Genomic DNA, 16,208 nt, shown 5'->3' with positions numbered 1-16,208 from the left:
TGGCTCTAGCTTCACTTAAATAACGCTTAAAATTGTTGCTTATGGTTTTTTTGAAATGTTTGGACATTATATATATATATATATATATATATAGTGCTTAACAAATTTATTAGACTACCCTAACCAAAGTAAGGTTTATGCCACAGCTGCCCTAAATTAACAGCATTGGTAATTACCAAAATAATTTTTTATGTTTCTGCAATGGTTAATACACCAATATGTAGAAGCTCTTTAACCCAAATGATATTTTTAATGCTAAAATATAATTATTATTGTTATCCATGAATTTTCAAATTTATTGATTTACAAAAAACTGAAAAAATAGTAAAGCACATTCATATTTCTTGATTAATATGTCAAATGATAGTTATTTACTTGCATTCCTGAAGAGAAAAATTAGTTTTAGTGGTTGAATGTTATGCTTGATTCATTTCTGTTATGCTTGATTCATTTCTGTTATGCTTGATTCATTTCCTTCATTCCTGTTCAAAATGGTAAAACGTGGAGAGCTCACAGAAAATGAAAGAGTCCGCATTAAAGCACTTCATGATGCTTGATGGTCTTTCAGACAAATATGACAGGTGGTCTAATAAATTTGTTAAGCACTTTTCATATATATATATATATATATATATATATATATATATATATATATATATATATTTTACTGGTGTAAGAGTGCATCCATCCAATTGGTTGTATGCTAAACCAATGATCAAAACCCCAATGAACTAATCCATGTTACATAGCTTGCATATGAAAAGCCTGAATCAGTTTAGGTATACCTTTGTTCCCTCCTCTCTTCTCATGTGGAGCTGGAGCAAATCCTGATGTCAATAACCATAGACTCTGTGGTTTTATTTAGAGTCATATTTTACCATTCTGATGTTGTAAATTATAATAAAGGCTCTTCCTCCAAGGACAAACAATTGTATCATTCACTCAATCAAACACATTTTATTCCTATTTTAATAAAATAGTTACCAAAACTGAAGTCCAAGTCATCCACTTCTGTGAAATCTTTTACTTAATTAGCAAAGGTGGCAAGAAAACATCTTCACACTTTTTACATTCTACAAATGCATTGGCAGTTTCACTTGTAGCAGCTTTTGGTTCAAAATATGACTGACAGTTGGTAGAATTTTATGTCACACTTTTAGATGCTATCAATCATTCAAATATTGGATATTATATCATTGTAAAACAATAGTTTCGTATTAGTATTGTGCTTTGTGTTCTATCTGCTGCAGCAGCAATTGGTTTAGTAAATGTAGAAGAATTATGGTAAGACTTTATTATGAAGCTTGAAGGCATCATTGGATTTTCTGCCTGGCATCTGCCTTGTACATCAGCAGCATCACCTACAGCAGTCAGGTGTGTATGTGTGCATACTTGCATATATTTGCACATGTGCAACAACAATCAGTGACATTGATCAATAAAATCCAGCCATACTGTTTTTTTTAAATACAGGGGTCTCTCCCAGGAGTTGTGAGGTTAACACTGTGGGACTGACTGTGATTCAACTTCGATCCAGCAATGAGGAACGGACCTCTTAGGAAATCAAGTGCAGTGATGAATGCAGATAATGACGTTCTGTCACTGATGCTTCAGAGTTTATGGACAGTTTGTCCTTAGCCTCTAGACTGAATGACTGATCATGCTTACTCTCAGCAATCAAACGGAAAATTTCAGCAGTTTCTGTCTATGTCCATGTTTATACCAAGGGTGCCAGGAAACTTAAAACATCTTAAATGTCATATTTTAACGTGGAACAAAATGTTTCCAAATTTGCTGTGGTGAGAAAAAATCCATTAGCATTTAACCACTTCCTAGATAGTAAATTCCTAGCTTAAATTACATTTGGAGTTTTTACCTTTACTTTTGTGTTGCTTATTGCTATCATATGTCCTTTTGTACTGCTTGATGCTACAAACTATTGTTTCCGGACAACTTAAAGGCAACTTAAAAGCCATATTACAACATGGAGCAAAATGTTTTATAAATGTTCTATGGTTAGATAAAAGCCATTAGCATTTAACCAATTTTCAGATAGTATACTTGTAGCTAACCCAACATTAGCTTAGGTTTTCATCATCTCCAAAGTTAGTGACCAACTTTAGAGACAACCTAAGACCATGTGTAAAAAATTTTTTCCACAACACATTTGTTATGAATAAAACCCACTAGTATTGCACCACTTGCTAGCAAATATTAAGCTAGCTAGGAATGTAAGTTTCTGGATAGCAAGGATGTCATAAGTATTTCACGTTAGGCTTTGTAAGCCTACATATTTTAACATGAAATAAAATGTTTTGGAATCTTGCTGTGGTAATATAAAAACCATAAGCATTTAGCCAATTTCTAGTCAGTAAATTCCCAGCTAATGTTACATTGGAACATTCCCCCTTTCCATTCGCTTAATGCTATCATATTTTTTTCTGGCAACTTAAAACACAACTTCAAGGCCATATTTCAGCAAGGAACAGTAAGTTTTAGTAATTGCTGTGATTAAATAAAAGCCATTAGCATTTAACACCTTTCCAGATAGTAAATTCCTAGCTAATAAATTAGCTTGTTTTTTCATCTTTTTGACTAATTTGAATCACTCTACCAGATGTTTTCCTCCAATTCTTCAATATATTATTTTGACTTTAAACATGGCTTCATTTGCAGCAGGATTATATCTGCTCATTTTGTTGTCTTTTCAAAATCTAAAAGGTGATGATATGGTTTTTATGTATCAGATGTACTAAGTCTAGCCAACAACAAGCTGTGCGGCCCTTTAACAAATTTGAGATTCCCACAAATTGCAGATGTGGGCATTTCTCAGCCCCTGCTGTCTTAATTTCTCTATAGTGGTAGTCTGTGTAAGTGGGTTTTTTAGTAGTTTTTTAATTGTGGTATATTGGAAGCTAGCAGCTAATGGAGCTAAATGTGACTGTTACAGACCCATACACTTCAGTGTGAAATCACTTCACTCTCCTGCAACATAATGCATAGCTCAGGCCAACCTGAAATGGAATTAGAGCTGACTTTAAAACTATTAAGTCAGTAATTTTCTTTCTATATTCTCTCATTCAGTTCCACTCTGCTGGATGTATAAGCTCCATGAGGCCTGAAAATGAAAGTCTTATTTCTGTCTATGGGCTCTTTATCCCACTGTGTCGTGTCTCTGGTGAATTCACCTGGGGTTACATCTGCTAAAATTAGACTCTCAATTATGAGCAATTACCGTCAGGCCTGTGGGCCCCACAGTGTATTCACTCTGGCTCACACCCGCACTGCGCCCATCACTCCACTTCCCGGCATGGTAGGGTTAGCTACAGTAAAGTGAGAAACAGTGCACACTTCCTCAAATACTCGTCTTGGTTCATTTTCAAGTGTGACTCAATTCTGATGGAGGCTGTTAACTGTCTACTTCAGCAAATTTACACTTAACCCCCAAGGTTTTTTAAATTACATGTGTGTGAAACAAATATATGTTAAATCCACTGTGGACTAGCTTTAAGGCAGTGAAAGCGTGACAGATGCTTTAAAGGCACAATAAGTGATCAAATGTCAAAGTTTTAGTCACACAAGCAAAAGTTAATACATGATTGTAATCTGCTCTCATAGAGAGTGTGGACCATCTTAATCAGACCATGTAATGTACAAGGCCAGAGGGTGTCTAGGCCAAACAAGACCAAGAGCAGACCAGAAGACAGCCTCAGGCTACTCGACATAATAATTGCAAAATGTAGACTTTATGCAAGGTTTACAAATGTGTGTCTATGTGAAAATGAGATAGCAGATTTTGTTTTATAAAGAATGATCAAATCTGTATTTCAACTTTAAACTGATTTTTGTCTTTACAAAATGTTCTGTCATTAAACATGCTGTAAATGTTGGTTAAAGCTTATGCCCTAAACATGAAAACAAAGGCATAATATTTCCCAAACTTTCTATGTGAAAACGTATTAATTCTTTATTCACAACCCAGACTTTTTTATTGGGAGATCTTTATTATATGGTGTTGTGTGTTATGCTGTTCTCAGTTGCTCTGCTCTTGTTTCAGGCAGTAAATCCACTCTAACTGTTCAAAAGGAATATGAATCAGATATCAGTCACATGACCTATTTGTCGTTTAACAAAATACCTGTTTTGTTGCATTTTGAGCTTACCAGCTTACATGTCTATTGTGTGATATGCTGTGTAACCAAAAAGTTAATTGAACAACTAAGACCAACAATAGATTAGAGAATTTGAGTTGATTAAATGGTCATCATCCTGCTGCTGAAAATATTCACTGATGCAACAAATCTGCAGGCTGTAATAGTCATGGCTGATTGCAGTGGTTATCCCTATTTTTTATAAAATGTTCATTCTAGTGAGAATGTTTTGGATTATCATTAGACTGTTCGGATAGCAGACACAACAAAAAGCTGAGGAAGTTTGAAAGGATTAGAGATGGATTAACACACACAGTAAACTTAGCACAAAAAGTAAGGGCATTTGTTTTTGCTAGATTATTTCTTTGTTCTTCTCGTCAATAAATCTGTAGGAAAGCCTGTTTCCCTTGTAGATGGTGCCATATTTTTAAAGAACAGACATTCGTGTGATGAGCAGCAGAGCTGAATATTTGAGTTGCGCCCATGAAAAATGCTCCCGATCTTCTCTACCAATGCAAAACAACTTAGTTTTTGTTGCCGCTGACTTTTGATTGGAGCTTCTGGTACCCCCAGATGCTGCCAATCAGGTGACTGATTGGCACCTGATTGTCATGGGCTCTGCTACAGTGGTCAGTAGATGTCTGCTCCAAGACTTGGCATGTCATGTTTTATCTGGATAGGAACCATGTGATAGGGCAACTTCAAGCTGGTGTTCCGCAAAACCATGTAATGGGGGATGTCAGAGACAAGCCGTGACGTGGGTGTCCCAAGAAGATGACTCCCCAAGAAGACACATTCCTCACCTTGTCAGCACTAAGAAATATTTACGCTGTTGACGGCAGCACCTGTGGAGCAATGTTATGTGCAGCTGTGAGTCCAGATTCTCCCTATTGCAGATCATAGCGGCAAAGTATGGAGAAGACTCTGAGAATGGTTTCCTGATTGCTGTACTGATAGAGTAACATCTTTTGGTTGAGGCAGTGTGATGGTGTGGGGCGGCATCTCCCTCACTGGAACAACAGAGCTTGTCGTCATTGGATGCATCTCAATGCAGAGATGTATCAAGTTGGGATTCTGCGACCAGTGGCAATCCCGTATCTCCACAGTTTGGGACCAGACTCTATCCTCCAAGATGACAACACTAACCCACACAGAGCGGGGTTTAGATCTCATCAGTTTACTTGACAGTCAGCCAGTTGTAACCAGAGCTACCTTTTACAAGCTGTGTCATAGATTCACTTCCCCCATTGAAACCCTGTGCTGCACGCCTCACTGAACATTTATGCTAATATGTAGTGAGTTGGGGAGACTGGAAGGTATGTTAGAGCACTGTTCCTTATTTCTCAGTCTATTTCCTCTTTAATGTTCCATTTTAAGTCGTAGAGAATTTGAAAACCTCTAAAATCCTAAATACAGACTGATACTTTTCATGTGGTAGCTTCAAAAATCTCAAATGCACTTAAAATACAAAGAGATAGGACAGATTAGAAATGTTAAGTTATTGCATTGTTGTTAATCACAGTGAATAGATGAGTTCAATGAGCAATTTGGGCTAACAGTATTATGAAGTGAGTTTCTCTGATTGATGGTGACACCTCATATAATGCTGGTAATTTCCCTTGCCTTGCCTTTGTGAAATATCACCTCTGATTTTCTCACAGGATGAGTACAGAGAATGGGCTTATTACCATGGCAGATTACCTTTGCCATTCTCTGTAGTGGGAAAGTAGGTCAAATAAGATCATCATTTTTGGGTTACATTTCAAGGAAGAAAATTGCTGAGCCCTCATTCAGATGGGGAAAATAGAGAGAAATTAAAAGTCCTATGCTTCACCCTTTCCTGTAGGCAGGATGATATATTTTTTATGTGGTCTGGTAAGTATTTTCTGCATTGTCTCTGTCATGTTGAAGCTCCTCTAAATGTTTAAAATGCAACTTTGCAGCTAACCCTTCTTCTGTTCTCCACAGGTCAAGAACGATTCGGGAATATGACGCGAGTATACTACAAAGAGGCCGTGGGGGCATTTGTGGTGTTTGACGTGACACGGGGATCCACTTTTGAGGCAGTGGCTAAGTGGAAGCACGATCTGGATAGCAAGGTGAAGCTTGCTAACGGCAACCCCATCCCTTCAGTTCTGCTCGCCAATAAATGTGACCAGAAGAAAGACATCTCCAATAGCACAGCCCTCATGGACAATTTCTGCAGAGAGACCGGCTTCCTGGGGTGGTTTGAAACTTCAGCAAAGGTGAGACAAATTGAGGTTAGACCCGCATACAATGCATGAAAAAGATGAGTGCAATTCCACATACATTTCTGTCAATATGTGTTTAACAGGCTTCTCCATCAAGGTTTCTTCTCTTAGTAGGATGAAATGACCACATTTAGGCCTTAATTCAGTGCACCCTAAAATATCTAGCATCATAAGAGCACATTTTTTTCTTCAAAGCTTCTTGAGTCATGGTCCAAACATGACTAGCAATGGCTTCAAATCGTATTTAACGCATGAGCGTGACTTGTGTTTGTGGCAAATCAGATGTGATAAGAGCCTTAACATGCCTGCATAGCTGGGCCAGAATAAAAGGAGCCACTGGGCTCTGATTGTGAAGATATTTTGCCATTTTAATGAATGGATTCTTCATTACTCCCTTCAGACAGGAAATCCTTAGAAGGTATCCTGCGGGGAAGACAGACCCAGTTTGAAGGGCGAAGGCACACTGTGGTGGATGTGTTGATTTCTAAGCACTGATATGAACTGCAATGTTGAGTGTGGTAGTGGTAAGAATAGCAGGATAACTTAACTTAAGATACTGTACAGACACTGCAATATAATAAAATATGATATGAAAGGATACAATATGGTATGGTGTGATAGGTTAAGATGAAAAACAGTAATATACAGCATTACACAATCAGTGCAATACAACAAGTATAATATGATATGATCAGTTTGATACAATCCAATATAATATGATACTACCAGTATGATATGGTTAGGTACAATCAGCATGATAAAACTCTATATCTGTACAATTCAGCACAGTCCTATGCAATACAAATTATTTGGTACAATACAATATGATCAGATATGCTTCAATAAAACAACACAAAATAGGACTGGATATGATATGATACAACCCGATGCAACACAAGCTGATGCAGTATGATATTATACAACATGATTCAATACATTCATTATGATACTGCACAGTAAAATCAGTATGATCTGATAAGGTAGGATGCAACATGATGTGACATGACATGACATGATAACACACCATACGATAAGATCAGTATGATATAGTACAATACAATCAGTACAATGTGATCTGATACAATCTGATATGATCAAATACACCCCAATACATCAGAAGGATGTAGTACAATATAATTAGTGTGATACAATATGATCAGCATGATAGAGAACAATATTTTCAGCATGATACAGTACAATTCAATCAGTTTGATACAATTCAATATGATGGGATTCTTTACATTTGAATTACTATGATCTAGTACAATACAGTCAGTACGACATGATACAATACAGCACGACAGATGCATTATGATCCATTTATCCATCCATTTTTTGGGGCAGCAGGCCTAGCAAGTCAGCCTAGACACCCCTCTCCCCTGGTACATTTTCCAGCTCTTCCTGGGGGATTTTGAGACATTCCCAGGCCAGCAAGTCCTTGGTTCACCCCAGCGTCTCCTCCCAGTTGGACCTGCCTGGAAGACCTCCACAGGGAGGCGAACAGGCGACCTCAACTGGCTCCTTTTCGGGCGAAGGAGCAGCAGCTCTACTTTGAGTTCCCTCTGGATGTCCGTGCTCCTCAAACTGTCTCTAAAGTTGAACCCAGACACCCTTGTCATTTCAACCGCTGGAACTTGCGATCTTATTCTTTCAGTCATTAGACAGAGTTCATGACCATAGATGAGGTTTAAAGCAAAGATTGACCAGCAAATGATTCAATCAGTATAAGAACACTGCGATAAAGTACGATATAAAACGATCAGTATGATAAGTAATCAGTTATATACATCCAATATGATATGACACAATGTGATACAACACGATATGAAACAAAATAGAATATAACGATTGTATTACTATTTAGCAGTTCTGTAATAATTGATGCATTGTAAGTCATTTATATACATGTGCATCACAGTATCTACTTAACTGAAGAGTATGAATAAAATGCCCCTTGAATAAATATACCGTACGTATATTTCCACTGCAGCTTAGTGTCACTTTCACCTTTCACTTTTTTTCATTAATGACCAATATTATACTACCATCTTCCTCTTCACCTATTACTCAACTGACATCTTCTTCTTTGGGCAATAAACACGTTTGCATCCTTAGTGCCACAATTAGGAGTCATGAAGAAGAGGGTCTTTTTTTGAATAACAATATTAGTATTTGGCCATAGCAAGTCAATAACTGTATCACATACTGTAAGTGTCATATCTACATCATATTGTGTCTCATCCCAAGTACTTTATCAAATTGAACCTGACAAATGATGCAGCTAGAAATTTGTTACAAGAGAGTTTTCCTTTTCTCCTAGTCATTCAAGCACATTATGTGTGAATTCTTATCTTTCAAAGGAGTGAGAGGATTCGTCAGACAGCTGCTGTGATAACGTATCCTGTGACGTTGATTGATGTTTCTGCACAGAGCTGGGAGAGATTTTGGGGCAAGGCTGTGACAGATAATGTTCTGTAGTGTTTCTCATCAGCTTTGGTCACTGCGTCACTAGTTTGGTGTGACTGTGTCTGTGTGTTTACTCTGTGGTTCTCTGCTGCTGTCCCTGTGCGTAGGATTTGGTGAAGTGAGATCCTTTTCGCTGCCTCTCACTTGAACAAATGTTCAGTTAGGAGATAAGTTCATACAGCATTTGTCAGGGAAGAAATATTCAGATCATTTTTAAAGTCAAAGTAGCATGAACATGTAATTGAGAAAATTACATCTGCTTAATGCCGTTTGTTTAAAATATTTAAGCATTTCTAAAAATCTAATTAAAGATCCTGTGAGGATTTTTTTTTATAAGCTGGTTATGAAACAGTCTGAAATGAATACTGATTACTCCTTATGACCAACAAAAGCAAACAAGACTATTAAGTGATCATTTCTATCTAGTTATCTGTATCACCTGTAACATGTCAAAGGTTAGGATCAGATGTTATTGCCAATAATGTTTTTCAAAATACTGATTACCTCTTGTGTTGAATTGAGGACAACATTCAATGAAAGCTGTTCTCAATAAGGTGTAAGTTACTCACAAAGCATTCTGGAATTGCTGACAGCATTAACCAGGTAGACCACTTTTAACAGATTTTCTCCCTCTATATGTGAAATTCATCCAAAGAATGAAAACAGGTGTTTAGTGTTCTGTAAATGCACCTTATGGAGTGCAATTTTTTTAAAATAAATAAATAGATAATTAATAATCCTTATTTCAAAATAAAAGTAAGCTAAGGTGGGCAAAGGTGAGCAGTGCACTTCTGCTGAACTTAAAAATTTCTACTGGGGCTACAGCATGATGGGGTGTGGAGTAAAAGGGATGGAGATGCATGTTATATAAGTGGAGCTTGGGTGGCAGAACGCCAGCTGATGGCAGAGAATAAGTATGGTCCATTACAAGTAAGCAGTACAAAACATGAATGAGATACAGCAACAGTGGGCAGCTTCAAGTAGCATTTCCCTACGTAGCTGTCTTGACATCATATCCTGCATTTCCACTGCAATGATTAAAAAGGTCGCCCATAAGAGTGGATAAAGGGAAGAGCTTTCTGGGGCCCAGCCAAATGTGGGGCCCCTAGTGGTCAGCAAATTTATGGTCCATTAGAGAGTAAATCTATGAGAACAATATTTTATTTTTAACCTGAATGATAACCACTTCTATCAAAGCAACAAAAAAATGAATTTTATTTATCTGCTCTGCTGCAGTGCCTTTTTCAAAATGTAAACCCGTCCTCTTAAAACAGAATTACCTCTTTTTTGGTAATGTGAACAATGAAGAATTTACTAAGAAAGGCAAAAGGGTTGGAAAAAAGTGTGAGAAGTGGATAAAAAGTGGCAAAATTAGGCAAAAACGTGGGATTAAAGGGGCAACAATGGGTTTGAGGGGCTAAAATGTGCAGAAGGTGGTAAAAATGGGCATCTAAGGTGGTAAAAAAGGGGTTAAAGTAGTAGATTTGTTAAAATGTTAAAAATTGTCAGTAAAAAAGTGGTTACAGAGTGGCAAACTGATTAAAAATGGTAAATATGTACTAAAGTGGCAAAAATGGGTTAAAAAAGACAAAAAGGGATAACAGTGGCAAAAATTGGCTAAGAAAGGGAAACATGGGTGGAAAAATGGTGAAAAACAGATATATAAAATGTCAGAAACACAAAAAAAGTGGCAGAAATTGGTTAAAAATGGCATCATTTGGATACAGAGGCTAAAATGTGCACAATGTGATAAGAAAGTAGAAAATAATGTGGCAAAATCACACACAATTCACACACTTTTCAGCCCCAAAATGAGGTAACTGTTAGTCAGGATGCTAACACCAATGCTACTGATCCAACTCAAATGCACTGACATCATCAATAAATCACAGCTAGGAAGGGTCCATTCTCTGGATTTTTCAGGGGCTTATACAGTAAACATTTCATGTCTGTCATTGTGTTTATAGTTTATTCTCTTAAAAAGACATCAGATTTAAAAAACTGATCATACTTTTTTAATGAAAACATTATAATAGAAAAATGGAGTTGTGTAACAAGAAGGAGCAAGGAGTCTTAGTTACAAGGCTAGCTGTATCAGATAAGATGCTGGATGCAAAGGTAGCTGTTTAGCACAAAGCACACTCAAACAAATTGCTGCCAGTTGCTTGCACATTCCAGCCCATGTTGAGTGATGAATGACTTCTTTGAAATATCTACTTGTGTTTAAATCACAGCTACTTCAATTTTTTGAGACCCTCAGGAAAGCTCCCATCTTTCTCTCACCTCCGCCTGCTGCATATTCATCTCTGCCAAATTTTACCCATCATGAAGCCAGAGGACACTTACAAATGAACACTTCCACCCATTAAACCAAAACTATCTTTTCTTCTTTCATGTAGCGGAATGCTTTGATGACTTTTGGCAGCCAGAGTCAATTTATTAACTCATTCAAGTTTTCAAATAACCTTAGGCTCTGCAGCTAGGTCACGTGCTCTGTCATGTGAAGTCTCTGGGTGGAGAGAGTATTTCTTTCCTTTCCCATTCTTTCAACCAAGCGCTGTGTGTGCCCGGTGTGTGACTCACTCTGAAACAGCCTACGAAACATTCTTTCACTTTCTGTCTCTGTAACTTTGTACTTCCCTCAGAGTTTAACAAGAGAATAAGACACAATTATGGCGAAATATGAAAAGATTTCATCTGTTTGGGGTGAGGGCAGGTTACTGGGTTGAATTTGAGGGGCTGTTAATTTTCTCTGGCCTTAATCAACGTCTACACTGATGACCTCATTGACATAGTTCTTCTAATTAGGAGGTTCAGATTAGTCAACATCTTCTGCTCGTTAGCAAATCAGGAATCAACCAAAAATAAAGTTAAAAATCTGTTTAGACAGTTGTAGACAGATTTTTTTCCCTGGATTGGCAGAATTGGTGGGGAAAAAGGTTAAGGTTTTCATAGCAACAGATAAAATTTACTTAAAAGAGCATGCCAAAAACAAGCGTGAATACCTGACACCCTCTGAAGAATGGGATTGTTACAAAAATGAGATCTCTTTGTTCCGAACCTGTTTTCTTAGAGCTAATTTTGAACCACATTGGTTGGACAGCTTCTATCTTTTACTGTGAGGCTGTTAAACCAGCTGATAAAGGAAAAAAAATACCCCATATTGTCTCCACGTTTGTCTATTTAAATATTGACTGTTGCTTTTAAGATACACATATGTGTAACAGATCTGTTTACACATTTTAAAATTATAATAAAAAGCTAAACTGAAATATATACAAATTTCCCGTGATTATTCTTTAAGGAGTTACTAAACCTTTTAACAGTGTCTATAAAAAGTAACAAATTTCTCCATTGAACTGAGGTCTGGGCTACAACTCAGCCACTCTCCAACATTCACCTTGTTTTCTTTAAAACATTTCTGTGTAGTTTTGCTACACCGCATTCATTTTACCCTCAACTTTTACAAGCCTTCCAGGGCCGGCTGCTGAGAAGTATCCCTAAAGCATGATGCTGCCACCACCGTGCTTTAGATGGCAAGTTTGTGGTGATGTGCAGTGTTTGGTGTCCGCCAAACATGACATCTTGTCCAATGGCCCAAAATTTTGGTCTCATCAGACCACAGAACTTTCTCCCACTTGACCATGGAGTCTCCTACATGCCATTTATTGATTATCAATGAGCTCTTGTTGTGAGATTTAATGAGTTTTCTTCAGCAGTAGCTTTCTCTTTAGCACTCTCCCAAAAAGCTTTGACTGGTGAAGAACCTGGGCAACAGCTGTTATATGCTGGGTCTCTCCCATCTCAGCTGCTGAAGCTTGTAACTCCTTCAGGGTAGACATAGGTGTCTTGGTGGCCTCTCTCACTTGTCTCCTTGCACAGTTAATCTCTGAGGATGGTCTTATCTAGGCAGATTTATACATGTGTCATATTCCTTCAGTTTCTTGATGATGGATTTAACTGAGCTCCAGGGGATGTTCAGTTCCTTGGAAATTTTTTTTGGCTGACCTACATGCTCTTTGCTGACCTGCTTCGGCACCAGTATGTGATAGTTACGTGAGAAAGGGTTGGTTGTTGTGTAATTGGGTATACAGTGGCTGTTAGTGGAGTGATTGGCTCAGACGTAGCCACAGCAGCAGTTTTGTCAGAACTGGACAACATGTCTGTATTAAAACAAGGGAAGAGAGCAACACTGAAAGCTTTTCGTGACTGTTTTTTTTTTTTTGCTTGTTAACCAATTTCTGACACTTTTGAATCCTATTTCACAATATTTTCTGCCCATTTTGCCACTTTCTGCCCTTTTTCTGCCCCTGTAAACCCATTTTGCTACTTTCTACCTGTTTTTTAATATTTCCAACAGATTTTTTGCATCTGTTAACCCATTTTTGCCATTTTCTAATCCTTTTTCACCACCTTTCCTGCCAATTTCTGTATCTTTCAACCCATTTTTGCTGCCTTTAAATCCTATTTAACCTCAATTTCTGCAGATTTTTGCCACTTTAAACCAATTTTTGCTTTTTTGCACCTATTTATGGCTGTTTTAAGAGAAGGAGTCTACATATTTTATAGACGGCTATATACTCTGTCATAAATAGATTTAAAAAAACATATTTGTTGCTTTGATAAGAGTGGTTATTCCAGTAAAAATTAAAATGTGGTTGTCAAAACTTTACAATGGACCATGATTTTGCAAACTTCCATGGCCCCCAGTTTTTCTGGGCAACAGAAAGCTCTCCCCATTATCCCCACTTATGGGTGGTCTTGCTAGCAGACTAGTGTCTATATTACAAAAGTTTAATCTCTCGTTTTTTCCCCCCTTTTCTCAGGAAAACATCAATGTGGACGAGGCAGCATGTTTCCTGGTAGAGAATATCTTGGCTAACGACAAAGGATTACCGTATGAGGAGAGCAACGGAGACCGGATCAAACTGGAGCAGGAGACTGTGCCTGCTGAGAGCAAGTCAGGCTGCTGCTAGCACACAGTCCGTTCACATTAGCCATCCGTTGGCCTCCCTTTGGCAGGGTCTGACCCTCACAGCTCACCCAGCCTGTGGTTCTCAGCCCTTTCTTCTGCAGTCTCTCCAAGGAATAGGAATTTTGGGGGTCTTCAAGTCTCCAGGATCTCCTTCTCTTTGCACTGATACCCATTGGACCGGCATATCCAAAATTCTCACTGTAGCTTTCCTTTGGCCAGAATAAAACCCCGATTTTATTTTCATGATTTTGCTGTTTCCCTCTGCCTTTTCCCTTTGTGTCTCACACTTCTGAAATACAAGATTTTTATTCAACTGTGTTTTTCACCACATGTCTTAGCTGTGATCCTCACCCACCTCTCCTTGCCTGAATCCTGCTACTCTGAAGCCCTGGACTGTGTCATTCCTGTCAACCAAAGCAAAAAGTTGTTAAATACAAAGTAGAAAACTACCTGTAGCCTCTGTCACTTTGATCAATTCTCTCTCAATGTCCTTACAGTCATCTCTGTCTATGAAACAAGACACTTTATAGTTTGGTGTTTCTTAAAAACATCTTTGCTTAGAGATATGCACCTAAACGTTTTTTTACTGCAGGTCTATGTGTGTGTCCAGGACTACTGTGTAAAAAATAAGCAAATAAGTTATCAAGTGTTATTGTGTCTGTCTTTTTGCCATATTTTCTCTGAAATAATGTGCCATTATGCCATCATTTTTTTTGTAAGGTTGATTAGAGGGGAACAATATTTGTTGTTTACTTATACTTTAACAAGCACACAAAAAGCAACCACAGTATTTCGGGTATGAAAAGCTGAATGACCTGTACTTTGTGTGGCACTGAAAAAACTTTGTTCTATCATCGTTGCACCAGTATGAAAATGCAGATCTTATTTACACTATGTTTTTTTTAAATAATATGTTGGGGCATGCATTATAAAACCTTTGAGATGTCATAAAAACAGATTCCTAAAAAGGACTAAACTCTCGTGTACATAAAAAAGGTAACCTGATAAAGTGTTCAGATGAAATATGGAGGATTTTTTTAAAACATGGAGTTGAGATTAAGTTTACATGTGGAAATACTTCAAATCTACAAGACCAAAACAGACATTACAAATAAACCTTTGAACACATGTCTGTTGTCTACTAGTCATTACAGTGTCAATTTTATTTAATGTGTATATGTGTGCAAACAGTGGAGCAATGTTGATTTGCTTATAGACATGCTGTGGGAATGAATAAATGATGTCTGTACTAAAATCTCATTACTTTGCTCACTTCTGGCATTGTTTTAGTTGGTTCATAAACAAGTCGTGCTCGATCACACAGGCTGGCAGGCTGGAATTAGCCAATAGCACCCAAGAGGGACTGAAAATCGTCACAGCTGTGATTATGTCATAGCAGTGACAAAATTCAAAACAACATGCCAACCTTAAATGTTAACATGTGGTTATAAAACAATTATAGAAAATAGTTGGTAAAACAGCAGCTTATTTTTTAAAGGTATAAATGGGAAAGCTTTATGGGGCTCTGTGATACACATATTTTAATTTAACTTAAATAACAACCACTCTTATCAAAATAACAAAAAATGAATTTTGTTTATTTATGCTGTTCTGCAACACAGCTTTTTCAAAATATAAACCCATTTTCTAAAAGCAGAATTACCTTATTCGTTGTTTAAATGTAGACTGGCACATTGACTAAACCAATGAACCAGTGAAAATTGGTTAAAAGTGGCAAAATTGAGAGTAATAATTAGTGAAAAGTGCTTAAAGAGTGGCAAAAATGGGTAAAAAGAGGCAAAAAGTAGGATAAAGCAGCAAATATGGGCTAAGAACAGAAAAAAGTGGGGAAAATGGGTGGAAAATGGGGAAAAGTGTGTTAACAGTGACAAAAATGGGTGGCTAAAGCAGTAAAAAGAGGTTAAAGGGTAGAAGAAATTGTCTGAAAGTAGCAAAAGTGGGTTTAGTGTGGGAAAAAAAACGGCAAAACGGGCTGAAGCAGTGATGAAAAGCAGTTGAAAAGTGTCACGAATAAACATTTTATACATCAGAACACAATAATAGCTTGACAAACTTTTCAAAATGAAGTATCTGTTAGGTAGGACGCTAGCACCAGTTCTGCTTCTCTAACACAGAAATATTGATATCATCAATAAATCCCAACTGGGGACAGGCCCATTCACTGGGTTTTACAGGGAACCAGTCATTTATGTGGGCAGGCCTGTTCAGGAAGTGTCACAAAGTACAAAAAATGAGCCACTGCCATTTATTTAGTTTTAATTAGGCATCTGCAAAGTAACTTAAAATCGTTTTCATTATTCATCTCTATAAATATACTTTACTCAGTCAACTTACCTTTCTAAG

The 16,208-nt window shown here is 37.4% G+C and overlaps 1 protein-coding gene across 1 annotated transcript in view; it reads left to right on the top strand.

The window, feature by feature from the left end:
- Positions 1-15,104, top strand: part of rab32a (RAB32a, member RAS oncogene family) — a 31,851-nt gene extending 16,747 nt beyond the window's left edge. Inside the window, exons 2-3 of the mRNA XM_041804661.1 lie at positions 6,120-6,397; positions 13,696-15,104. Coding sequence (XP_041660595.1) covers positions 6,120-6,397; positions 13,696-13,845 — 428 coding nt within the window. The 3' untranslated portion in view covers positions 13,846-15,104. The remainder of the gene's footprint in view (positions 1-6,119; positions 6,398-13,695) is intronic.
- The last annotated feature ends 1,104 nt before the right edge of the window (positions 15,105-16,208 follow it).

Source organism: Cheilinus undulatus, linkage group 14, assembly GCF_018320785.1.
Source record: "Cheilinus undulatus linkage group 14, ASM1832078v1, whole genome shotgun sequence".
NCBI classification, from domain to species: Eukaryota; Metazoa; Chordata; class Actinopteri; order Labriformes; family Labridae; genus Cheilinus; species Cheilinus undulatus.
The sequence above is the reverse complement of the archived record's forward strand: the minus strand, read 5'-3'. Positions and strand labels throughout refer to the sequence as shown.